A 26451-nucleotide genomic window follows, 5' to 3' on the forward strand; every position below is an offset into this window, starting at 1 on the left:
TATCTGATCCAGCTTAGATGTGATTTGGGTCCACAGCAAGGTGGTTGACACTCAAATGCCCTCTTAAATAGAGGGCAATTAGGGATGGGCAATAAATGCTGGGCCCAGCCCACAACATCCACATCCTACAAAATAAATTCTAAAAAAGGCCAGTCCTCTTCGATCCCACTTACATCCTCCTCACAACTGTCCCCACCCCACTAGATAAACATCAGCAAATTTGGAAAAATTCCAATTGGCCCCTCATCCAAATTACTCAGATGTGTGTACAGCTCTGAACTGAACACTGAAACTCATCACACCCCACTAGCCTTCCAACCAGAGAACGATCAATTTTCTTAACCATTGATTCTCCTTTGTCAATGCTACAAGTATAAGCCTCAACAATATTCTCAAAACATGATTTCCTTTCCATATATCCATGTTGATTCTGCTCCAACTCTACTATTCCACATTTCCAGTTATCACATCCTTGATAAATTCTAATTTTTTCCCTGCTACTGACATCAATCTAACTGGTCAACATTTCTCCATCCTCCTTCTTCCTCTCTTCTCAAGATAGTGGGATTACATTTGTTACTTTCCAGTTTATAGGAACCTTTCCAGAATCTGTAGTTGATACGGTTTACAAACAGGTTGCATTAAATCAAAGGAAGTAGCCTACAAAAATGCTAGAAAGAATGGATTTAGAAGCCAGCAAAGAAACTGATTAGGAAAGGGGAAAAAATATGAAGGTAAATAGCAAGGAACATAAAAGTGGACTTAAAATCTTCTCTAGGTACGTGAAAAGATTAGAGGGGACAAATGTGAACTCATTACAGGTGGGGATGGGATTATTTATACTGGGGAACAGTGAAGTGGCAGAAGAACTAATAACCTCGAGCTCAACTTCTAAGTGAGCAGGCACACAAACATCACGTTCATACTGAAGCATACTCATATAGATGACGTTTGAGCAAATGTGCATAAAACAATTTCAAATGTAGACAAATTTTGTACCGATGGAGATCAAAACCAGTAATCAAGTTCAGGAAGACAGAAGATGACTAGCATGGGGACAGACTGATGGCACAATGGTTAGCACTGCTGCCTCAGTGCAAGGGACCCGGGTTCAATTCCCAGCCTGCGTCACTGTGTGGAGTTTGCACGTTCTCCTTGTGTCTGCATAGATTTCTACCACGTGCTCCAGTTTCCTCCTACTCTGAAAGGCATGCTGGTTAGGTGCATTGACCCAAACAGGTGCCAGTGTGGCAACTAGGAGAATTTCAAAGTAATTTAATTGGTGTTAATGTAAGCCTTACTTGTGGCTAACAAATAAACTTTGAGCAATGTTTACATCCTGAATGGGAAATGAGAAAAACTATTTTCCTATGGCCTTCTTATGCCTGGGCATCAAGAATATGGAGCACACCCTATCTTTCCTGTTCATACCTGGAAACTGTTCACTCATTCAGCACAGGTCAGTTTCTTGGTAGGGCCTCAGACCCACCAACAGATGGAGGAAAACTAGCAGTTGCTACCATGGAGGGACCAGTAAGGAGGGGATTGGCTCCTGGTGTTTCTTTTGCCTACTGCCCAAAAGAAAATATGCTCCCCACCCCCTCCTAATCCTGTGGCAAACAAAATGGAAATGTTGGAGGGCCAGCATTGCAGATTTCCCTTTTTCCTCATAGCATGCATCTAAGTTACTTGGGAATGAACAATTTTTAAATTTCAACTCATTTCTTTGATAGATTACCAAGTCAAATGAATGTGAAAAATCATCCTTTTCTTTCCTAGCCCATCCACCCCTCAATTGCTAACACCTTCTGTAGGGAAAGAATTACTTTCCAATCTGAACTTTCTAGAACAATGCCTTTTTAAAACTGTTTCACACTATGTGTGGGTGGTTGGATACACTGACAGCTAATTTATAATGTCATTTGCCTTTTATAGTTGTATAAACCTGTGACTCACTGAGGCTTCTTGCTGTGTCTTACACCTGACAGAGTTAAATACATCCTACAATTAACCACCCAGCTCCAAATTACTTGAACTAGGAATGTCATTTGCCTTGTTTGAAAAACAAGACAACTTTAAAAATAGTGCAGCATCACTTACTTAATTATACATAAGTCTCTTCTTCATTATTGTATCTGAACTTTGATCATAGAGAACCGGTGATGTCTTGGTAATAACTACTCTGGACCGATCCTTCATAACGGTATGACCTCACAGGAAACACAAAGTAGCTCGTATATTGTGAAATAGCCTAGTTTTGTTCTATTTAGTGCAAATTCAATCAGGTGGAGAAGAACTGGTCGACAATTTGACCCAAACCTAAAACCACAGAGGTAAGTTTTGAGTATTCTCAATGCAAGGGTGCTGTTTAAAATATTAGTTTCATTGCTATAACTAGGCACTAGTGAACCCATCAACCTCACAAATAACTGGAGTTTCGAATGTTAAAATTGAGCTGTGATTTATCCAAAATTCCACACTTTCCACCTTGAGAAAATACACATTTGTTGATATAGAACATAGAACAGTACAGCACAATACGGGCCCTTCGGCCCTCGGTATTATGTTGAGCTTTGTCCAAATCCAAGATCAAACTATCCCACTCCCTAACATTCTGGTGTGCTCCACACGCCTATCCAATAACTGCTTGAAAGTTCCTAAAGTGTCCGACTCCACTATCACAGCAGGCAGTCCATTCCATACCCCAACCACTCCAAGGAAATAACCTACCTCGGACATCCCTTCGACATCTCCCATGAACCTTACAGTTATGCTCCCTAGGAACAGCCCAGAAAATAGTCTTGGAATATCCATTCTGTCTATCCCCCTCATCATCTTATAAACCTCTTATGTCGCCTCTCATCCTCCTCTGCTCTAAAGAGAAAAGCCCCAGCTCCCTCAACTTTTCCTCATAAGGCCTACCCTCCAAACCAGGCAACATCCTGGTAAATCTCCTCAGTACTCTCGCCAATGCTTCCACATCGTTCCTATAGTGAGATGACTAGAACTGCACACAATATTCCAAATGTGGTCTCACCAAGGTCCTGTACCGTTGCAGCATAACCCCACGGCTCTTAAACTCAAATCCCCTGTTAATAAATGCTAACACATTATAGGCCTTCTTCATGGCTGTATCCACTTGAGTGGCAACCTTCAGAGATCTGTGGGTATGAACCCCAAGATCTCTCCGTTCCTCCACATTCCTCAGAACCCTCCGTTGACCCTGTAATCCGCATTCAAATTTGTCCTATCAAATTGAACCACCTTGCACTTATCAGGGTTAAGTGGCCCAGCTCTGCATCCTATCAATGTCTCTTTGCAGCCTACAACAGCCCTTCACCTCATCCACTACTCCACCAGTCTTGGTATCAACAGCAAATTTACTCACCCACCCTTCAGCCCCCTCCTCCAAGTCAGTGGTAAATGCTGATTTGCTTTCATGCCACATTTTATCCCGCCCTTTTAAGTCCATTCTACTGCACAAACCTTCTCCCATTATTCAGCTTTTGGAATACATGGAACTCCAGGTAAAAGTGAACTATAAATACCTCAAAAGCAAAAATGGATATCAAAGAAAAAAGTCTAATCATTTTTGGGGATGAGGTCAAACAGGTGCATTCTATACAATGTTCAGGTATGGAATTCAGCACTCTTGTTCCAGTTACATTGAATTAAAGCTCACAAATCAGTATTTCCCCACATTCTACACAAGAAAAATACAGAACATCAGAATTAAAACTTTATTAGTGTATTCACTTAGTCTGCATATGCAACAGGCCTGAAGCTTTTATTCCTCTCAAATTCACAAGTTCTACCAATACAGAATTCTACTGGTAAAACAAGCTCACAAATAGAACGGTAAATGCTTTGCTAGCTTTTCTTTAAAAAGTCTGACCATATTCTATTATTTGGTGCTGCTTCCTTTCATTCCCAAACCTCAACGGCAAACAAAACTGCTCCCCATGGCCTGCAAGCAGCCACAGCTTTCACCATTTTGAAGCATTAACATTCACCATCTTGTTCTCAAAAATAAGCTATCACTAGCTGCACTTACAAAGTACAGCACTAGTGTAATGTAGAGGAATTAACAATGTAAAAGAAATTTAAAAAGCAATCCTGCTACTGCCACAAAAGGGAAATATGACAGAGCTAGATCACAGAATTATTAGTAAGTTGTACATTTGTGTTCTATTTTACAAGTTACACAGTCACTCAAAAAAATCCCACCTGTAGCCACCCTCCAACAGAACACATTAAAATATGTATTCTCTAAGCTTTTTGGGGGTGCATGAGTTTGTAGTGTTTGAGGAACATGAAGAACATGTACAGCTATTATCCAGACATTATACTGAAATTGCAAGGCAGATTTTGTAGCAGCAAATGCAGAGATTGTGCCTTTTTGTGGGTATATCTCAGAAGTCAAATCACTGCTTCAGAGAGGCAGTCTTTAAATACAAGTTGCAACTTTCAAATGATTTAAGACACTTCATAGTTATAAACAGCTTTGGAGAGGAAGGAGAAATTAAAAACTTTACTCTTATTGGTCAATTTCTGCTTTCAATAACAAAGGGAATCTTTTGCCTAATTGGATACTCCGCAAGTACTCGAAGTCCACTCTAAGATTGAAGACACAATTTAACTCCGTAATAAAATATATTTACAGGATGCAGCCAACATTTATTATTTTTAACATGATACTGCACTGACATAATGACTAAATGCAAAAATGACTAAAAACACAGAAGCTGCAATTCCCCAAATTTTCCTTCAAGCTTCTAATTCAACTAAAAAGGCTTTAAAATATGGTGTATGTAGGCTTGCTCCCCCTTTACAAATGACCCTAAATTAGACCTCAACTAAAATGGAAATGGCACAAACCTCATGGTTTTGTACTGATGATTTTTTTTGAACCAGAGGTAGCAACTAGTAATGAAGAATAGTGATTGGCATCATCTATAAATAAAAAATACCCAAATATTTCCAACGCCATTTTGAGTAATATACTTCACTGATAAAGTATAAAAAGTATAAACACATGGAGCACTTTAAAACATTAAGCCCCAGTCATCAATACTGTTAACTCCAGAAACAAATTGCTCAACAACTTGTTGAAATGATCCTTTTGCTGGACCTGTTACTATCCAGTTTCACAAATTCTCAGTGCTGGGAAAAGAACACACCTTTGGGGCAACATCAAAATTCACAATGAGCAGCCAGAGGCAAGCATAGCATTGTAAAGTATCTGTTACATGCAGAGTTTACTGGTTTACCATTAAAACGCTGTCAATTGAAAAATTCTTAGAAATCTTGCCCAATGTGATCCTCCTTTGTCCCAGGAAGTTTAGTTTCCTCAAATGGTGCCACACACAACCAAAATATCACAAGCAAATATCTCAACAGGAGTTCAAATTACTATAACAGTATGCACCATAACAGTTACAACCTCTGCTTAATGCTGGGTATAGTGTGAACAGCACTCACCTATCTGTACCATAATAGTTCTACATATATTCTAAAACAAATTAAATGAAATAACTCAAGGGACTAAAATAGCTTACAAAAGACCATTTTGAAACACTTGATTTCAAGATAAGGTTGAACAGATAACAAAACTAAAATAAACTGCACTAACTTCCTTAATCTAAGGTACAGCTATTTAACAGTGATAAAATACCGTAGGAATTTCCATGTTTTCATACCAAAGTTCACTCAGCATTTCAGGTGAGCTACACGGAGAATTTTATGCTGATTTGGCAGTCTACCTAAACTAATAACATGCCAGATCTGACCACATTCCTGCTCCTCTGTTCCTGCAGATCCATCTCTGAAAATGCCAGTTTCAATATAGTGCTACATTCATCCATCTTTTAGTGGCAAGTCCAAAGTCACTCAATATTGCACTGTCACAACTCAGCTTTTCTCCAGCAGTATAACATTGCCTAATCTTTGAAACACAAACTTCTTTATCCAAATGCCATGATACTCTGTTGCTAAAGGGAGCTTTGTGATAATTATGACCGAATATCTTGAGAAAAACTAAATTGAAGCTTAGCTTCCCCACTACCAACTACTTTAATTTCATTATTAAATCAGAAGTTTCTCATGTGTCAATTTATTTTTATCTGGTATATCTATGTTGGAGTGGGAATGGAGGAGGAAAGAGAAAAGACAAAGATAGAGGTTTCATTTAACGATGAAGAATGTCATTTTAAAACATAGCAAATGTGTGGGGAATCACATACTGAATTACTGTACATGTTATTGATGGACCTCAGGCACTCAATACATGATGTGCATTAACACATAATACAATGTAACTTTACACAGCTTTCCCTTCACCCTCAGTCATAAGCTATATTTGTGTTTAATACACTAATACTAATACATTTATGTCATAATCTGGGTGTGGGATAATAAAACTCAACAAGGTGCTTAAGTTGATGAGATCAAGTGCCATTCTTTTTGATTTTGTTTTGTATTAACAAACAGTCTCTGGGATAACACACAAGTACTACAACAGAAAAGCTGTTTAAGTCTGTTGATTGGACTCCATTTTATGCTTAATCCAGTCTTGATGCTGAAATAGGTGTGTAGTCATTTAGGACATGCTTGAGCAGCGGACAGAGGGGGAGCCCATTTGGGTTAAAACTTTGTCAAGCCACTGCAAAGGTCCATTCAGGTGAAGTTCAATCCAACAAGGAGTGCTCGTCACAGTCTGCCGTCTATAAAGACAAAGAAATGTTGGAGCAATTAATGCAAAGTAATGAGGTGTCACATTTTTGAACTTAGTCCAAAATACAACAGTTTTTAAAGAAGAATGTTACTTCTGCATAGGAGAAAAGAGAATTTGTCAGAGACTTTTCTTCTTCCAGAATGTCGTTTGTGGGTTTTATCCTTTTTCCTCAGACAAAATTTGGCTCAATAGATAGCATCATCCAAGTCAGAAGCTTGTGAGTACAAGCCCAACTGTAAACTTTATCCAGGCTTATGGGCAATACTGACAGAGTGCTGCATTATTAGTATCCATTTTTGGATAAAGTATTAAATCTAGGACACCACTACCTGTTCCGATTGGCAAAACAGATCCCCAAGCTCTACTCAAGGAAGAGCAGAGAGTTTTCCTCTCCACTGGTCAATTCATTGACCATCACCACCGATGCAAGTTATCTGGTCCTTTTTCATTTCTTCTCCCCCTCCCCAAGGCCTCGCAGCATACAAACTGCTTGTCACATTTATCTGGATAATAAAGTGATTGCACTTCCAAAATTAATGCTTTAGTTGTGACGTGCACTTGGATATTTGACATGTTTCTTTATATAAATATATTTTAATTCATTCATGGGCTATGAGTATCATTGCACGGGCCATCCCTAATTAGCCTTGAACGGAGTAGCTTACTTGTCGTTTAAGAGTCAATCATACTGCTGTGGATCTGGAGTCACATATAGGCCAGAGCAGGTAAGGATGACAGATTCCGTCTTTAAGGGGCATTAGCGACCCAGATGAGTTTTCATGACAATAGTAATCATTAGACTTCTAATTCCAGATTTTTACTGAATTAAAGTTTTTTCACCATCTACTGTGGTGAGATTCAAAGCTGAATCCCCGGAGCATGACCCTGAGTCTCTGGATTACTAATTAGTGATAGTACCGATACAACACCGCCTGTAGGTTTAGTTCCTGACTTTCAGATTACTTTCAACACTCATGACAAGTACATCTTAAAAGTGAAGAACTAGTTTTCATTCCATCTGAAAAGTAAAATGTTGATGACACTTAACCAATACAAGTCAGACTAGTCACAGACAGAAACATAAAACAGGTCAAGTGAAACAAACACATTTGCAATGTTTTCAAATTAATTATAAGACGGGGAAAATTAAAACAGAATATCACAAGGATTTTGGGAGGTTTTTAGACAAACATTAGAGGTCCAATAGCAGCATTTGCCAGTGATGGAGTTTAAGGAGGACAGTTAAAAAGAAAGCTTGGGGTCACAACTTTCACTAGCTATGTCAAGTAAACAGGCCACTTGATTCAACTGGTCCAAGCTGATACTTTTGCTCCACATGACCCTTCTCATACACTTTTTCGTCCAACCATATCAACAAGTCATTCTATTCCTCTCTCATGAGCTTTTCCAGCTTCCCCTTAAAAGCTATCACTGCAACAGCAAGTTTCACATTCCCACCAATGTAATGGTAAAGATGTTTCTCCAAATCCTTAACTGAATTTATTAGTGACTATTTTACATTTACGACTTCTGGTTTTGGCTTCATTCGTGATTGAAAACATGTTCCTAAATCTATTCAATCAATCCTCTTCAAATACCCTTAAAAACAGAGGTAAAAAAATCTACATCACACTGTTGACTCATGCGAAGACACTTCTCCAGTGATGTTGAACAATTAACATATTATGCTACTTTGCTTTCAGATAGCACTAATATATTCAGTTTCGAAAATTCACATTGGACTGCAAACATTAACTGTTTCTCTCTCTACAGCCTGCTGAGCTTTTTCCAGCATTTTTGTTTTTACTTCCAAAGCTGTTGTCAGGTAGATGCAAAAATGCTTGGTTGTATCTGTATGGGTATGGCTTTGTTGGGTATAAAGCATGACATACCATCACTAAGTGAACCTAAAGAATGAACTAATATAACCACTTCATACTCATCTGTGCACTGTTAATGCTATAGCACATCTTTTGGATTGGATTCTCCCTTACCCCATGTTACAAACATTTTGCAAAGTAAGGGCAAGTCAACTCTGTCTCCAGGCAGGAAAACAAGTAGCAGCACGTGGGTAGAGAAAGCACTTCCAACGCATCCCATTTTACCTGCCATTCTTCTCAGTACCACAGGTCTTTCTAGGATTTGCCTCTAATGAGAAAGCATCATTGTAATTTGGGCTGAAGCATGGTGTTGAATGGCAATTAATCAATTTTGACAGCTTTGTGAAGAAGTGGTTGGGAGTAGTTTCAGTATATTTTCCTCTTCTAGGAAAGAATGGGGAATTACAATGTGTTTTTGCATGAAGGAAAGTGATTGTTCAATCCATGGAACTGGAACATAGCGTTTGCCGTTTCACAAATGGGTTACTGAATAACACACCAAAACTGGACACATCACTGCTCATTTACCCTGTATACATGATTTTGGGAATAATAGTCAATCATTCAGTCCATCAAACTTATTTTGCCCTTCAATTAGAACATGACTAATTTGTACCCAAGTTCCATTTACCTGCTTTTGATCCATATCCCTTGATAACCTTTCCCAACAAGAGATGCTACTTTCAGTCTTGACAATTTTAACTAACTCAGCATCCATGGACTTTTGGGGAGGAAAATTCCACATATACAACTATCCAGTGTGAGAAAAACGCTTCCTAATTTAGTTGCCAAATAGCCTCTCTCATTTTAAAACTGTGCCCCTCTCCCATGCTTTAAATTCCACCAGTGCAAAAGTTTAATTTAAAGGGGCAAATCATGGCAGGAGAGCTTGAAGCCATGGTGTGATCCTTGTGCTCCATGTGAGAAGCCAGGAACATTTCCAGTGATCAGGGCCAGCAATTGTACAGGAAGCATCACCAGCTGCAGCCCCTGGAAACCCAGGTTTTGGAGCTAGAGCAGTGGCTGGGGACACTGGAGCACCCATGAGGCACAGAGTATCATCGATAGCACTTATAGAGAGATGGCCACATCATAGGCTCAAGACTCCATAGGAAGGAAGGGAATGGGTGACCACCAAGCAGAGCAAGAGGACTAGGTAGGCAATGTAGGAATCTCCTGTGGCCATTCTCCTGCAAAATAGATATACCAAGTTGATCAGGGGAAGCCAGTGAATGTAGTTTACTTGCACTTTCAGAAGCCAAAGTTCCATATAAGAGATTAATACCTAAAATTAAAGCGCATAGAATTGAGGGTATCACACTGAGATGGAGAGAAAACTGGTTGACAGATAGCAAACAAAGAGTAGGAATAAATGGGTCTTTTTCCAAATGGTAGGCAGTGACTTGTGGGGCACCAGAGGAATCGGTGCTAAGACTCCAGCTATTCACAAGATATACTAATGATTTAGATGAAGGAACTAAATGTAATATTTTCAAATTTGCAGATGCCACAAGCTAACCGGAGGGTAAGCTGCAAGGAGAATGCAGAGATGCTTCACTGCATGGCAGATGCAGTATAATGTGGATAAATGAGGGGTTATCCACTTTGGTAGCAAAACAGGTAGGCAGATAATTTATAGCCATTCAGATAATAAAAAGTGATGGGAACGTGCAACAAGATCGGGTGCCCTCATGCAGCAGTCATTGGAGGTAAGCATGCAGGTGCAACAGGAGGTGAAGGCAGTAAAAGGATTCACATACAGAAGTGGGGATGTTTTGTTGCAAATACACAGGGCCTTGGTGAGGCCATACTTGGAATAGCGTGTGCAATTTTGGTCTCCTTATCTGAGGAAGATATCCTTCCTATACAGGGAGTGCAACGAAGATTTACCAAACTGATTCCTGGGATTGCACGACTAATGTATGAGAAGAGATTGAGTCAGTTAGGATTATATTCGTTGAAGTTCAGAAGAACGGGGTGGGGGGATCTCATGGAAACATATTAAATTCTAACAGTAGGCCAGGATTGACAGGATGGATGCCCTTGATGATGGGGGTGACCAGGACTGAGCTGAGGAGGAACTTCTTCACTTAAAGGGTTGGGAACCCATGGAATTCCTTGCCTAGTGAAACAGTTGAGGCTACCCCATTGAATGTTTTTAAGGCAAGATAGATAAATTTTTGAACAGTAAAAGAATTAAAGGCTATGATGTGTGGGCAGGTAAGTGGAGCTGAGACCACAAAAAGATCAGCCATGATCTTATTGAATGATGGAGCAGGCTCAAAGGGCCAGATGGCCCACTTGTGCTCTAGCTCTTATGCTCTGATGTTCTCAGGTAACTCTGTGGAGTTTGTATATTCTCTGTGTCCGCTAATTTCCTCCCACCAGTCCAAAGATACGAAGGTTAGGTGATATGGACATCCTAAGTTGCCCCTTAATGTCCCAAGGTATGTAGGTTAGGGAAATTAGCAGGGTAAATATGTGGAGTTACGGGGCAGGACCGAGTTAAAATGTTCTGTTACAGATTCAGTGCAGACTCAGTGAGCTGATTGGCCTCCTTCTCCACTGTTTGGATTCCATGATATCAATTTTACCACAATGAAGAGTATGGAGAGCAGGAGCAACACTGTTCAACATTATTGCTCAGGAATAGTGTAGATCAATCACATTAGGAAAATATTAAAAAAACAAAAACTAGAGAATTAATAATGATTGTTCACCTGTATTCAGCACCCCAGCCTTTCACAAAACTCATCCTAATTGTGCACATCCTGGTTAACTGGTAAACAGCTTCAAAGCCTTGGTTTACAGACTGAGCCAAAAGCGCTGCAAACTCCTGGTTGTTGAATATTTTCAGGTTACAGCCTAAGAAACATAATTACAAAGCAGCAAATTACATCTTATACGCACATGCAGAGTAGATTACTGGTACAAGAGCAAATGCCAGTTGCAACATAAGTATTGATTTACTTGCATCCATAGTAGGTGAAAATGTGTGTGTACCCTAAGCCTGGGAGACACGCACACAAATAGAGGGACAGAGAGAGAGAGAGAGAGAGAGAGAGACGCACAGAGAGAGAGAGAGAGAGAGAGAGAGACGCACAGAGAGAGAGAGAGAGAGAGAGAGAGAGACGCACAGAGAGAGAGAGAGACGCACAGAGAGAGAGAGAGACGCACAGAGAGAGAGAGAGAGAGACGCACAGAGAGAGAGAGAGAGAGAGACGCACAGAGAGAGAGACGCACAGAGAGAGAGAGAGAGAGAGACGCACAGAGAGAGAGAGAGAGAGACGCACAGAGAGAGAGAGAGAGAGAGAGAGACGCACAGAGAGAGAGAGAGAGAGAGACGCACAGAGAGAGAGAGAGAGAGAGAGACGCACAGAGAGAGAGAGAGAGAGAGACGCACAGAGAGAGAGAGAGAGACGCACAGAGAGAGAGAGAGAGAGAGAGAGAGAGACGCACAGAGAGAGAGAGAGAGAGAGACGCACAGAGAGAGAGACGCACAGAGAGAGAGAGAGAGAGAGACGCACAGAGAGAGAGAGAGACGCACAGATAGAGAGAGAGAGAGAGACGCACAGAGAGAGAGAGAGACGCACAGAGAGAGAGAGAGACGCACAGAGAGAGAGAGAGACGCACAGAGAGAGAGAGAGAGAGACGCACAGAGAGAGAGAGAGACAGAGAGAGAGAGAGAGACGCACAGAGAGAGAGAGAGACGCACAGAGAGAGAGAGAGACGCACAGAGAGAGAGAGAGAGAGACACAGAGAGAGAGAGAGAGAGACACAGAGAGAGAGAGAGACGCACAGAGAGAGAGAGAGAGAGATACGGGGGCGGGGGGGAAGAGAGCGAGAGAGAGGGAGGCAGACGCACACGGAGACGGGGAGGGAGGGAGGGAGGGAAACAGACAGACAGACGGAGAGGGAGACAGAGACAGAGGGACAGAGAGCAAGAGAACAGATACACGCACACAGGGGCAAGGGACACTAACACGTTCGCGCGCACACACACAGAGGCAGGCAGAGGCACAGACACAGAAGGCAGCGAGACAGAGATAGAGGATGTGGGGCCCGCGCGCACACTGGCAGAGCGGGGCCCACACGCACGCACGCACACGCACACACACACACACACGCACACACACACACACACAGACAGGGACAGACACACACACACAGGGAGAGAAACAGTCATTTTTGTTTTTTTTTAATGATCCATTTATTGCCGTGAACTTCTCATTTTCATACCAAAACGTTTCTTTAAAATTCACATATCCTGTTCTGCCAAATCTAATCATTCTGATATTAGCTCATTGGCTGTTTGAGTGATGGGTAAAATGAAATGAGGCTCCTTGTGCAAAAATTGAATAAGCTCATGTTACATTCCACAATTTGAAAAATAGTCAATTTGAACATTTTAGTTATTTATTTGTTCATTGATGTGGGCATTGCTGGCAACACCAGCATTTATCTTCCATCTCCAATTATCCTTAAAAAGTTGTTGGCTAACCATCTTGTGATACTACAGACATTTAGTGTAGATATACAGTGCTGACAGCTAAGGAGTTCCAGAATTTTGACCTTGCAACATGTATGGAACTACTTCCCTCTCAAAACGATAAATTCTCTTCTCATTATCCAACACCCTGCCGCTGGAGAAGAATCGGGCTGAAATGAGACTCTACATGCTGCTGTGCCAGTTTCCTCCGAAATTCAGGTTCAACACGCATGCACAGTACACATAATACAGCATGTTCTTGCTTTCTTAGAAATTTCTGCACAGAGCAAGGCACTAATCAAGTCAAGTGAGGCACTGTTGTTAAAAGCAACTCATGCATACCAAGCCACATATACCATCACCACACAGTGAAAGTGTCAATTTGGAATGAAGTTGACATTTTGAAGTAGTTTTTCTCAAAGCTACATAAATCTCCAGTGCTAAACTCAATTCTTACAGGAGTGTGAAACCTGAAGAATACATAGACAATAAGAATGTAATTTTAGAAAATCCAGATGAGTTCTTGGTTGGCAAACATCAGCTCTTTTCTGGAGGTTTGCTTCTTTTATTCATGGTGAGCATAGTAAGAAGTCTCACAACACCAGGTCCACATCATATTCATAGTGATGTACTGAGGTAATTTTGGCCATGTCTCATTCGCTTAAACATATCCCTTAAACTCCCATTCTCCTATACTGAGGCATCTTAAGTGTATTCATATATTTGGTCTTCCATTGCTGGAGCTTTTCATCTTGCACTCATCAGGACAAACACAAGAATGCCAAAGTTCAAACTAACTCAACAATTTACACTACAAGAGGAAAAGGGTGCTGATCAGTTGGCAAGTCGACTGATTGGCCAAGGCATCACCATGGAAAACGCAATTATTGACCTCAAGTTTCCAGGTAATTCAAGATGCAAGACTAGAACATCTTCCATCAATGGTGGCTTTCTACTATAATTAGTACAATCTTGCAGTCTCTCTTCTCCAATTCCCACACAACAATGACAAAAAAATTCAGCTGATCTGAACTAAAACAATTTCTAAAGGTGCTGTTACTCCATCACTTACATGTTCAGTTAACAAGAGCAAGGAATCAAGTTCCTCGAGCCTCCTTTCCACTGAAAAGCACATCCTCAGCTCTGCTGACCAAATACAACTATTACTTTTTTTGCAATCCATACCCTCCCTACCAAGTCCGTGAATGCATCATTTTCACCACCATATGCTCACTGTCCCACCATTTCATTTGGGTTTTTCTAGCTGCGTGTTCAAAGCATCCAGCCTAGACTTCCTCCTGGACCTCTACATCTTATTAAATGATAATTTCAGTCGCCTTCCTGCTTCAGACACAAAACATCAACTAATCTAATTCCCCAACCAGAGTCCTCTTTCACATACCTGCTCATATAGGCTTCACTAACACTTTGAAAAACAACTCTACACACACTGGGTGGGAGTGCTCTGGCCGCGCTCCCCCCAAAACCAGAGAATCCCGCCCGAGGTCAATGGACCTTTGTGTGGTCCGCGATTCCCATGGACAGAAGAATTCCCACTTCACCTTCAACTCCTGTATGCCATTTTTCTATATTATTCTAGAAGTCTTTTTCAACCATAATATTTATGCCCAAGGTTTCCATTCCTATGACTTGAACTGAGCAAATACCAAAAGCCTTATGCTTGAGACACTGCCCTGCCATCTTGTCCACTTCACCTCCCATATAAGCTCAATTTCATGTACAGACATCCCTCAAATCTTTTATAGAAGAGCTACAGATGCAAATTCAGTCCTAGTCAGCAAGGAATGAGAATTGGGTCAGCTGTTTTCTATGCCACGGGATTTGCACAGTGTATCTGTACCTTAGCAAATCAAACATTTCTTGGCACTGCTCCTTGACAGGTGGGTTTAAAAGTTATGAGTATTAACAAAGTATTCAAAAGTAGAACTTGAGGTACATTACACAAGCAATATTGACGGAAAACAAGGATTCACAATGTCTGAACACAAACTGTTCTTACCAGGTGGAATTTTGCATACAGTCGCAGGATGCCAGCTGTATCTTTGATTACAATTTGGACTCTGAACAAAGATGGCACTGTCACTCAGACACTCTGCAAAAACTTCCCCACCAATGTAATATAACCGCACTCCTCTCCCTAAAAGGGAAAAACACAGGAAAACTTAGGAATACTTCTCTATTTTCGAAACAAGACATTAGGGAAAATACTACGAACAGAAGCCAGTACGGTAGATGTTTTTTTCAAAAATACGAATTATATACAGGGAATATTTAGATTAAGAAAATAAACTAAGAAATGACACATGGACTTTAATAATGATGGAACAAAAAAGCAAAGCATGCATGCACAGTGGAAGGATGCAATAATGTCTTATTCTGTCCATTATAAACAGTGGGAAAGGATTTTGCACAATTAATGGATCATTGCACTAATTCAAATTAGTACAATGGTATCATGAGGACTAATCAAACTCAATTATTCTGATCTGAATAATCAGCTATGGCTTAGTGGTAACATAATCAACCCCAAATGACAAGTTTGTGGGTTCACATCCCACTGCAGGAAGGTGAACACAATCTCTGTTGAAATTCCACTGCATAACTGTGGCAGCATAGCCATGTTGATGGAAGTGCCACCTAAGATCTAATACCACTATTTAAAAAAGAGCAAGAGTTCTGGTCAATATTTAGGCCTCGACCAACAGCATTGCAAAACAGATTATCCAGTCACTATATCATTATTGCCTAAGCACAGCAAGGTTCATACTGACAGGCTATGACATCTCTTATATTATTGTAAAGCATTTTAGAGCATCCAGAGGCCACGAAAGGATTTCTACAGCAACAGCAAGAAATTATATTGTGCTTTCAACATTGGGGCGGCACGGTAGCACGTGGTTAGCACTGCTGGTTCACAGTGCCAGGGACCTGGGTTCAATTCCCGGTTTGATCACTGTCTGTGTGGGGTTTGCACATTTTCCCTGTGTCTGCCTGGGTTTCCTCCAAGTGCTCCGGTTCCTCCCACATTCTGAGACACGTGCTGGTTAAGTGCATTGACCTGAACAGGTGTCGGACTGTGGCAACTAGGGGAATTTCACACTAACTTCATTGCAGTGTTGCTGCAAACACTAATAATGGATTTATTAATCACAATGTCTTACTTGTGGCTAATAAATAAACTTTAAACTTTAACTAAACAAAACAAATGCCAGGGTGATTCTCAGGAGCATTACCTAACAAAATCAGACATCATGCCACACAAGGAGATATTATGGCAGATGATAAGATTGATTTTAAGGAGCAACTTAAAGGTGGAAAGGGAGGAAGAACAGAAGCTAGGTTCCATAGAATCGCATGGTTATAGTACAGAAGAAGGAGAGCATTAAACCTAGCAGGAAGGAAATTCCAGAGATCATGGCTTTGGCATTTGACTAGTATTATTAAAGTCCATATAGCCTTGTCACAGCTGCCAATGAAGGAGTGATTAAAAATAAAATATGAGGATAAAAAGATTTCTGTCAAAACCCCAGCAATTTCCTCCCTTGCCTCCCTCAATATTCTGGAGTGGATCCCATCAGGCCCTGGGGACTTGTCTACTTTAATGCTGTTTAAGACGCCCAACGTCACCTCCTTTTTAATAACGACATGACCAGAATATCTACTCACCCTACCCTAAGCTCCTCATCCATCAAGTCCTTCCCTTTGATGAATACTGAGGCAAAGTATTCATTTAGTATCTCGCCCATTTTCTCAGGTTCCATGCATAGATTCCCTCCACTATCCTTCAGTCGACCAACCCTTTCCCTGGCTACCCTCTTGCTCTTTGGATACGCATAAAATACCTTAGGATTTTCCTTAATTCTGTTTGCCAACAACTTTTCATGACCCCTTTTATGTCTCCTAACTCCTTCCTCAAGTTACTTCCTATTTATTTTATGTTCTTTATCTGTCTCAAGCCTTTTAGACTTTATGAATGCTTCCCTTTCCTTTTTCACAAGATCATAATCACAATAACCCTTCGTTATTCAGGGTTCCCAATACTTGTCACACTGTGGTGAGATACAGTTGCATATCATTTCTGTACACATGAAAACTGGCGCAGTGTTTTTGGATTATATTGCTAAGGGGAAGCATATGGATGACAATTCAGGTAGACCTTTGGGGATAGCAGTGATAATGGCATGGGTGCAGGAAGAAAAGCCACTGTTGGCAACTCCTGGGCTACAAATGGCTAGACAAAAGTGAAACCAGGTGAGTGCAGTCCCATTGAGATATACTGCAGGAGGATTGAGAGATCAATTAGGTCAAACAAGTCAAGAAGGACAAGGAGAAATTATCTTTGTCATAGTGATACAAGATATCTTCTGTGACTCTCATAAGAGCTGTTGCAGTACCATGGTAAGTACTGTGGAAATCTCATTAGATTGAATAAAACTGGAAGTGCCAAGAAAGATAGGTAAGGATTTGGCAGACCATAGCACATGCCAGGACTTCAGAAATTGGGGTTGGCATGCTGAGCAAAGTCAAGCAGTTCAAGCATTTTTTTTAACGAAAGGGGTAACTTTGAACAGCTGGCTTTGCTGTATGGAACGTAAGACGGGAAATGCATTAATAACAGGATAGTTAATAGTTAGGGGAATAGATGTTTCAGCAACTGCAGACTTGAATCCAGAGTGGTATGTCAGCTGCCTGGTACCAGGGTCAAGGGTATCATGGAGTAGTTGCAGAGCACAAGGTGAAAGAGGGATGTGATCCCACAGTAAGAGCTTAAGGAGTTGGGAAGGAAAATAGCAAGTTGGACCTGGATTATTGCCAGTACCACACGTCAGAAACTAAAGACATCAAGGATAGAGAAGTGCATGCTGGGGAGATGGTGCAGGAATAGTGCGCATGTACACAAATGCGCAGTGAACAATGGTACAGATAAAATGTGGCAATATGATGCTCTGGCGATAACAGAGACCTGATTCAAAGAAGGGCAAGATAGAATACTAAATATTTCTGGTTATAAAGATATTCAGGAAATATAGGGAAGGAAATGCAATGGGTGTTAGTATTGATTAAACAAAACAATGCAGTGCTGGAGAGAGAAGGGTCAAGGTCAGAATCTATTTGGCTAGGGCTAAGAAATCAAAGCAGTACCATTACATTGCTTAGTGTATTCTACAGGCAATCAAACGTGCAAGCATTACAGGTGATCAACATGTGCAAGTAGAGCAGTTATAATGGGGGACTTTAATTATCCTAGGGACTAAGATAGTAACAATAAAGGATGGAAAAGGGCAAGTATATTCAGGACAATTTTTTACATAACTTGTTTCCAATCCAATGAGAAAGGAGACACTGCTGGGCCTATTCTGCACGATGTGGAGATGCTGGCATTGGACTGGGGTAAACACAGTAAGAAGTCTGACAACACCAGGTTTAAGTCTAACCAATTTATTTGATAGTAAACTCACAAGCTTTCAAGGTTTACCTCTTCGTCAGGTGAATGAAGAGTTCTGGCCTCAGACAGAGCATATAAAACACAGACAGTTTACAGATTACTGATTAGAATGCGAATCTTTACACCTAACCTGCTATTCAAGTCTTAAAGTGGCCGACAATGTGAGTGGAAGGAGCACTGATCACAGGTTAAAGAGATGTGTATTGACTCCATACAGTACAGTAAGTGAGGTTTTGCAAACCCAGGCAAGTCATGGGGGTTACAGATAGTGCGACATGAACCCAAGATCCCTGTTGAAACCGTCCTCATGTGTGCGGAACTTGGTTATCAGTGCTTTATATGCTCTGTCTGAGGCCAGAACTCTTCATTCACCTGACGAAGAGGTAAACCTTGGAAGCTTGTGAGTTTACTATCAAATAAATCGGTTGAACTTAAACCTATTCTGCACAACAAGGTGTCAGTAGGAAAATATTAAAGGGGCAATGATAATTGTACCATAATGTTTAGGTTTGATATGGAAAAGAACACAGAGCAACCTTGATTAAGATTAATGAAAGGAACAAAGGTAAACTTCAACAGGATAATAATGCTGTAGTCCAGATAAATCGGAATGTCAGATGTACAGGCAAAACTGTAACTGAACAATCGAGTTGCCTTTAAAGAGATAATTTTGGTATGGTTATGGTACTTACCCATGAAAGGGAAAAAGAATTGTAAACTAATGCCAAAATCCTCTGATTACAAAAGAGACCATGAGTAAATGAAACAGAAAAAGAGTAGATCTAACAGATGTCAAGTAGACAATATAATTGAGAATCAGACTCAATATAGAAAGTTCAGAGTTAAATTGATAAAGCCACAATAGAAGCAAAGACAGCACAACAGCAAATAGCATAAAAGGGAACTCCAAAGTCTTCAGTGGGCATCTAAAAAGTTAAAGGATGGCAAAAGGAGCAGGGTTGAAAGGGCATTTACACATGTATTAACAGGGCATGGCCGAGGTACAAAGTTAGTACTTTGCACAGAAAGAATGGGCTCCTCAAGTCATGGTGAAACAGGAGATAGTCAAGACACCTGATGTTTTTAAAAAAAGTGAATTTGAAGTATTGGAAAGATTTAGTAGTTGATATGTCACCACGGATAGGGTGGTGACAGAGAACTGGAGATTTGCAAATGTTACACCTTCATTTGAAGGTATAAGCATAAGCCCAGATTGTTTTACCTCCAGTGGCAGGGAACTTAGAAACAAAAAAAATCTCGACAAATAGCCATTTTTGCCAAATGCAAATAGTTAATCAAGGAAAACCAGCACAGATATGTTACAGTCACAGCCTATTTAACTAACTTGCTTGATTTTTCAGCAGTTTGGAAAATGGTAGTTTTTCAGGATGGAAGAAGGTTTATATTGGGGCGAAGTTGTTAGAACCCCTACTTTCCCTGATATATATTAGACAACTTTGGAATACAGACCACAATTTGAAAATTTGGCAGATGACAAAGCTGTTGAACTTCAAAAACACAGATAAATTCGTAAGATGGGCAAACAAGAAGCAGTTAAAATTTAATGAAAGGAAGTGTGAAATTTGATTAGTTTGGTAGGAAGAATGCAGAGGGGCAATATAAATGGTACAATGCTAAAGCAGCTGTCACAGCAGAAGGACCTGGGGATTTATGGACTCAAATCATTGGAGGCAAGTAGGGAAAATGGTAAATGAGGCAGATAGGATACCAAGCTTTATTAAAAGGCCCATACAGTACAAAAGCAAAGAAGTTAGGACAAACCTTAATAAATCACTGGTTTACCCTCAACTGGAGAAAGCAATTGGAACTTTAAGCTCAGCCAAGCTTCAATAAAGACACAAGGCTTGAAAATATTCTGTTTGTAAAGAACAAATCTCATGTACTAACACTTCTGGCAAGTGTGAATGAGCCACGTTACATGGTCCACTGATTATCTTGAATTGATTGTTAGTGTAGCTACGAGCGCACTCAAGATTGTTCAAAAGGTACTGCCCATTTGTCAAATGACATTTCAAAACAGAAGTATTGTTTTGGGTTTAGCAAAGTTAAGGAAGCCATTTCATATTCATAGCCATGATCTTATTGAATGGCGGGGCAGGCTCGAAGGGCCAGATGGCCTACTCCTGCTTCTATTTCTTATGTTCTTATATTGCTACTATGCAGTAGCAACGCAAGAGGCATTTTCCACTAACAAGATGCTACCATCCATCCAAAAAGACATTGTCTACAACTAAGCAAAATCATGCATGAGTTCCAGTGCTACTGCAATGCCAGGTATGTAACAGGATATCACAGCAATTGGTTGATCAAATCAAACAGCATTTTCCCATCCCCTCCCCATATCCCTTGATCCCAAGACACAAAAAAATCTGTCGATTCCAGCCTGAAACTTATTCAGCAATACAGCATCCACAACGATCTGGAGCAAACTATCCCAAAGATTCACCATTCTTCGCGTGAAACAATTCCTCTTAATCTCTGTCCTAAATGATCACCCTTATCCTGAAACTGTGTACCATGTTTCAAATTCCTCAAACAGTGGAAACTATTTCTCATGTCTATCCCATCAAGTCCCTTCAGAATCTTCTATGTTTCAATGAAGTCATCTCTCATTCGTCTAAACACCAGAGAATATAGGCCCAATTTACTCCAGCCCCCTTGCAATAAGGCAATTTGCTTTCCTAAGTGGTTGCTGCACCTGCATGCTAAAACACGATGAGTTCAGAGGGGTGTGAAACAATAAAAGGAAATGCTGAAAATACTCAGCAGGTCAGGCAGCATCTGTGAAAAGAAACAGAGTTAGCCTTTTGGGTCGAGACGATCTTTCATCAGTTTATTTTCTGTTTTTAGTTCACATTTCCAGCATCCACAGTATTTTTTTTTACAAGTTCAAGGATAGGAATGCAGAGTCAGGTGGATATTCCAGACATCTGGTTTAGCCTTACATAGGCCACGAAAAGGAAGAGAACTGGCAGAAGCAGCTGATTAAATGATCTCAAAACTTAGTGACAAAGAAGCCCACAAGCTCCTCACACGGGCTTTTGGGAATTGAAGGTAAAGAAGACAGTGGTGTGGTGGCGTGGGGTGGAGGGATTTTTAAAAGAAATCCGTACTACAGAAAATAACAACGGTTTACCTTTGCATTCTGGTCCTGAAATAATGAGTGGTTTTGGCATCTGATTAAATAGCAATTTTAACATCGTAATTGGAAATGACAGTGTGTTGATCAGACTGGTGGCTGTAGAAATGGAGAATCAAATGCCAGATTGGGAACTTGAAAACAACTTTCAATGAATTAAGAGTTTTCCCAGAGGCTGACGAAGAGGAATTATGGTTGGGAGGGGGAAGATGGTGGAATGCGACTCAAAGTGATCAGAGATGGCATTGTGAATGGCATGAGAGCAGCCAAGTCACATGAGATAGCATGGTTAAAGGGATGGCTGTGAACAGAGATTGACAAATTTAACACAGGGATAGATTAAGGGAACGCAGGAGGGCATAAAAGAATCATAGTCATAGAGATTTACAGCATGGAAACAGGCCTTTTGGCCCACGCCACACTTTTTTTTAAACCCCTAAGATAATCTCAATTGCCCACATTTGGCCCATGTTCCTCTATACCCATCTTACCCATGTAACTATCTAAATGTTTTTTAAGACAACAAAATTGTACCTGCTTCTACTACTATCACCTCTGGCAGCTTGTTCCAGACACTCACCACCCTGTATGAAAAAACTGCTCTTCTGGACATTCTTGCATCTCTCCCCTCTCACCTTAAACCTATGCCCTCTAGTTTTAGATTCCGCTACCTTTGGGAAAAGATATTGACTATCTAGCTTATCTATGCCCCTCAATATTTGATAGACCTCTATAAGATCACCCCTCAGCATTCTCCGCTCCAGAGACAGAAGTCCCAGTCAATCCAGCCTCTCCTTATAATTCAAACCATCAAGTCCCAGTAGCATCTTAGTAAAGCTTTTCTGCGTTCTTTCTAGTTTAATAATTTCCTTTCTATAATAGGATGACCAGAACTGCACACAGTATTCCAAGTGTGGCCGTACCAATGCCTTGTACAACTTCAACAAGATGTCCCAATTCCCATATTCAATGTTCTGATTGATGAAACCAAGCTTGCCAAATGCCTTCTTCACCACTCTGTCCAACTATGACTCCACTTTTAAGGAGTTATGAACATGTATTCCTAGATCTCTTTGTTCTGTAACTCTCCCCAACACCCTACCATTAACTGAGTAAGTCCTGCCTTGGTTCAATCTACCAAAATGCATCACCTCGCATTTGTCTAAATGAAACTCCATCTGCCATTTGTCAGCCCACTGGCCCAACTGATCAAGATCCCATTGCAATCAGAGATAACTTTCTTCACTGTTCACTATGCTACCAATCTTGGTGTCATCTGCAAACTTACTAACCATGCCTCCTATATTCTCATCTAAATATAAATGACAAATAACAGTGGACCCAGCACTGATCCCTGAGGCACACCATTGGTCACAGGCCTCCAGTTTGAAAAACAACTCTATAACCACCCTCTGGCTTCTGTTATGAAGCCAATTTTGTATCCATTTAGATACCTCACCCTGGATCCCGTGAGATTTAACCTTATGCAACAACCTACCACGTGGTACCTTGTCAAAAGCCTTGCTAAAGTCCACGTAGACAGTATCAGCTGCACTGCCCTCATCTACCTTCCTGGTTACCCCTTCAAAAAACTCAATCAAATTTGAGACTTGATTTTCCACTCAAGTCATGCTTACTGTGCCTAATCAGTCCTTGCATCTCTAAATGTCTGTAGATCCTGTCTCTCAAAATCCCTTCCAACAACTTACCCACCACAGATGAGAGACTCCCTGGCCTACAGTTCCCAGGCTTTTCCCTGCAGCCCTTTTTAAACCAAGGCACAACATTTGCCATGCTCCAATCTTCAGGCACCTCACCTGTGACTATTGATGTTTCAAATATCTCGGCTAGGGGACCCATAATTTCCTCCCTAGCCTCCCACAATGTCCTGGGATACACTTCGTTGGGTCCCAGGGATTTATCTATCTTGATGCGCTTTATGAGTTCCAGCACCCCCTGCTATATATATGTACACTCTGCAAGTCATCTCTGTTTATTTCCCCAAGTTCCCTAACATCTATGCTTTTCTCAACAGTAAATACAGATGAGAAATACTCGGTTAGAATCTCACCCATCTCTTGTGGATCTGCACACAGATGATCCTTAAGAGGCCCCACTCTCTCCGTTATTACTCTTTTGCCCTTTATGTATTCGTGGAAGCTCTTTGGATTCTCCTTTGCCTTAACTGTCAAAACAATCTTGTGTCCCCCTTATGCCCTTCTGATTTCTCTTAGTTCTACTCCTACACTCTACAAGGATATCACTTGATCCCAGCTGCCTATGCAGGTCATGCGCCTCTTTCCTCTTCTTGACCAGGGCCTCAATATCCCGAGTCATCCAGGTTTCTGCCAGCCTTGCCCTTCACTCTAAGAGGACTGTGTTTACCCTGAACCTTGGTTAACACACTTTTGAAAGCCTGCTACTTACCAGGCATTCCTTTGCTTTCCCACAGACTCCCCCAATTAACTTTTGAAAATTCCTGCCTGGTTCCATCAAAATTGGCCTTGCCCCAATTTAGAATTTTAACTTTTGGGTCAGACCTATCATTCTCCATAGCTATCTTAAACCTAATAGAATTATGGTCACTGGTCCCAAAGTGATCCCTCACTAACACTTCTGTCACCTGCCTTTCCTTATTTCCAAAGAGGTGGTCAAGTTTTGCCCCCTCTCTAGTCAGGCCATCCACATACTGAATGAGAAATTCCTCCCAAATACACTCAACAAATTTCTCTCCATCCAACCCTTTAATGTTATGGCTATGCTAGTCAATGTTGGGAAAGTTAAAATCTCCAACTCTTACCACCCTATTTTTCTTGGAGCTCTCTGCAATCTCCTTACATATTTGCTCCTCAATTTCGCCCCACTATTTGGGGGCCTATAGAACAACCCTATCAAAGTGATTTCCCCCTTACTTCTCAGTTCTACCCATATAGACTCAGTATCCAAACCCTCGGATATATTTCTTCTCAGTACTACTGTGATGTTTTCCCTACTCAAAAGTTCAACTCCCCCTCCTCTCTTGCCTCCTGTTCTATTTTTCTTATAGCATCTGTACCCTCGAACATTGAGCTGCCAGTCCTGTCCCTGCCTTAATCATGTTTCAGTAATTGCTACAATATCCTAGTCCCACATATCCAACCATGCTGAGTTCATCTGCCTTGCCCGTCAGGCCTCATGCATTGAAATAAATGCAGTTTAATCTGGACTTCCCTGGCTCTCTGTCTTGCTTTTGCCTGATCTATCTGGTACTAGGATTACTGACACTGCCTTTACTACTTAAAGTCAAGGGGATGGTGACTAATATCATCAAGGATGCCAAGTCACTCGGTGAACAGGCTGAGGGAGAAATCAGTGAAGATACTTATTCTTTACTCTTTAATGGGACGTGGGCACCACTGGCAAGCCCAAATTTGTTGCCCACCCCTAATTTTCTTGAACTACACAGCCTGACAGGCCATCTCAGAGATTCAACAACACTGTTGTGGGTCTCGAGTCAGACGTAGGCCAGGCCAGTAAAGATGGTATCTTTCTTTTCTGAATCAGCAAAGTAGGTTTTTACAATAACTGATGATGGTTTCATGGTCACCATTACTGAGACTAGCTTTATAGTCCAGATTTAACTAAATTTAAATTCCACCAGCTTCACTGGTAAGAGTAATGTATAAATACAAGTTAATTCTCTCCAACAGTACGATCAGTTTATGATCCATCTTGCAAAGTAGTAATTCATGCATTGGTCAAGAGAAAGGTTAAATAAAAAAGGAGGGGCAGTAAATTGGGGCTGAGAAAGTTGAAGGCAAAATCATGCTCAAAGGAGCACATTGCAAATATTGTAACAAGTAACGAAATAATAGTATCAACTTTAAAAGTTTCTCCATTACTATTTATATAGCTCAGAACCACGGTCCTTTTTTCTAAAAAGAGGTTTCCATTCTTTGACTTTTAGGTCCAGTTCTGGTCTTTTGATGTAAACTGAAATTTTCCTGAACATAGCAAGTTTGTTACAAAAAGCTAACATTGGTAATGCTGTCCATGAAACCACTACACTGTCATAAAAGCTCATCTAGTTCTTTTTAGAGAAAGAAATCTGCTGTCCTTCCCAGTCCACGATATTCCTCATCCACAGCAATTGACTGGAAACTATCTCTGAAATGGCCAAGCAAGTAACTCAGTTGCTATCTTCTCAATAGAAAATAGGGACGGGTTTCATATGCTGACTTTGCTAGTAAAGCCCACATCTTAAAAAATAATTAAAAATACATACACACTTACCAATGTGTCGTCTCGTCATCTCAACTGTTGCATTTCTGTTGACGTTGGACAGCAAACCCAAACAGAATCTTTCTGAATTTGATGGGTCTGTAAATCCATCCACAGTTAATGAAGGCTGAGATGCATGAAAGGTTTCGCCAACTCTCTGGTTTAACTCATAGTATGCTATTGAACACCAGAATGCTGGCTCCGAATAGGTCACAGGTTGTAGATCTGAAACAGGCAAGGCAAAAATGTTTTTGTTATATTCAAAATCATACCTTGATCCCTTATAGGATGAGGTGCCACGTAAAATCAACCATGGTCTCTTAATTTTGTTCTGGTGAATGTATTTTAAAATCAAAATTTTACTCCACTATTTCCTTGAATAAACAATACTAAAGCAAGTTTACTAATCTAACAGGTAGAATACAAACAATTAAGGATTCAATAACAGCAGATTGTTTATAT

At 40.7% G+C, this 26451-nt stretch overlaps 1 protein-coding gene across 2 annotated transcripts in view; it reads right to left on the minus strand.

The window, feature by feature from the left end:
• Positions 1-3726: 3726 nt before the first annotated feature.
• The window catches only part of smad2 (SMAD family member 2), a 134905-nt gene continuing 112180 nt past the window's right edge, over positions 3727-26451 (minus strand). For both annotated transcript variants that reach the window (XM_080205877.1, XM_080205789.1), the window contains 4 exons: positions 26002-26214; positions 15123-15260; positions 11334-11478; positions 3727-6722 (listed from right to left, as the gene is read on the minus strand). In XM_080205877.1, the coding sequence (XP_080062003.1) occupies positions 6599-6722; positions 11334-11478; positions 15123-15260; positions 26002-26214 (620 nt within the window). In that variant the 3' untranslated portion in view covers positions 3727-6598. The remainder of the gene's footprint in view (positions 6723-11333; positions 11479-15122; positions 15261-26001; positions 26215-26451) is intronic.

The sequence above is a fragment of the Carcharhinus amblyrhynchos genome, chromosome 1 (genome assembly GCF_965287045.1).
Source record: "Carcharhinus amblyrhynchos chromosome 1, sCarAmb.v2.hapA, whole genome shotgun sequence".
Classification (NCBI taxonomy): domain Eukaryota; kingdom Metazoa; phylum Chordata; class Chondrichthyes; order Carcharhiniformes; family Carcharhinidae; genus Carcharhinus; species Carcharhinus amblyrhynchos.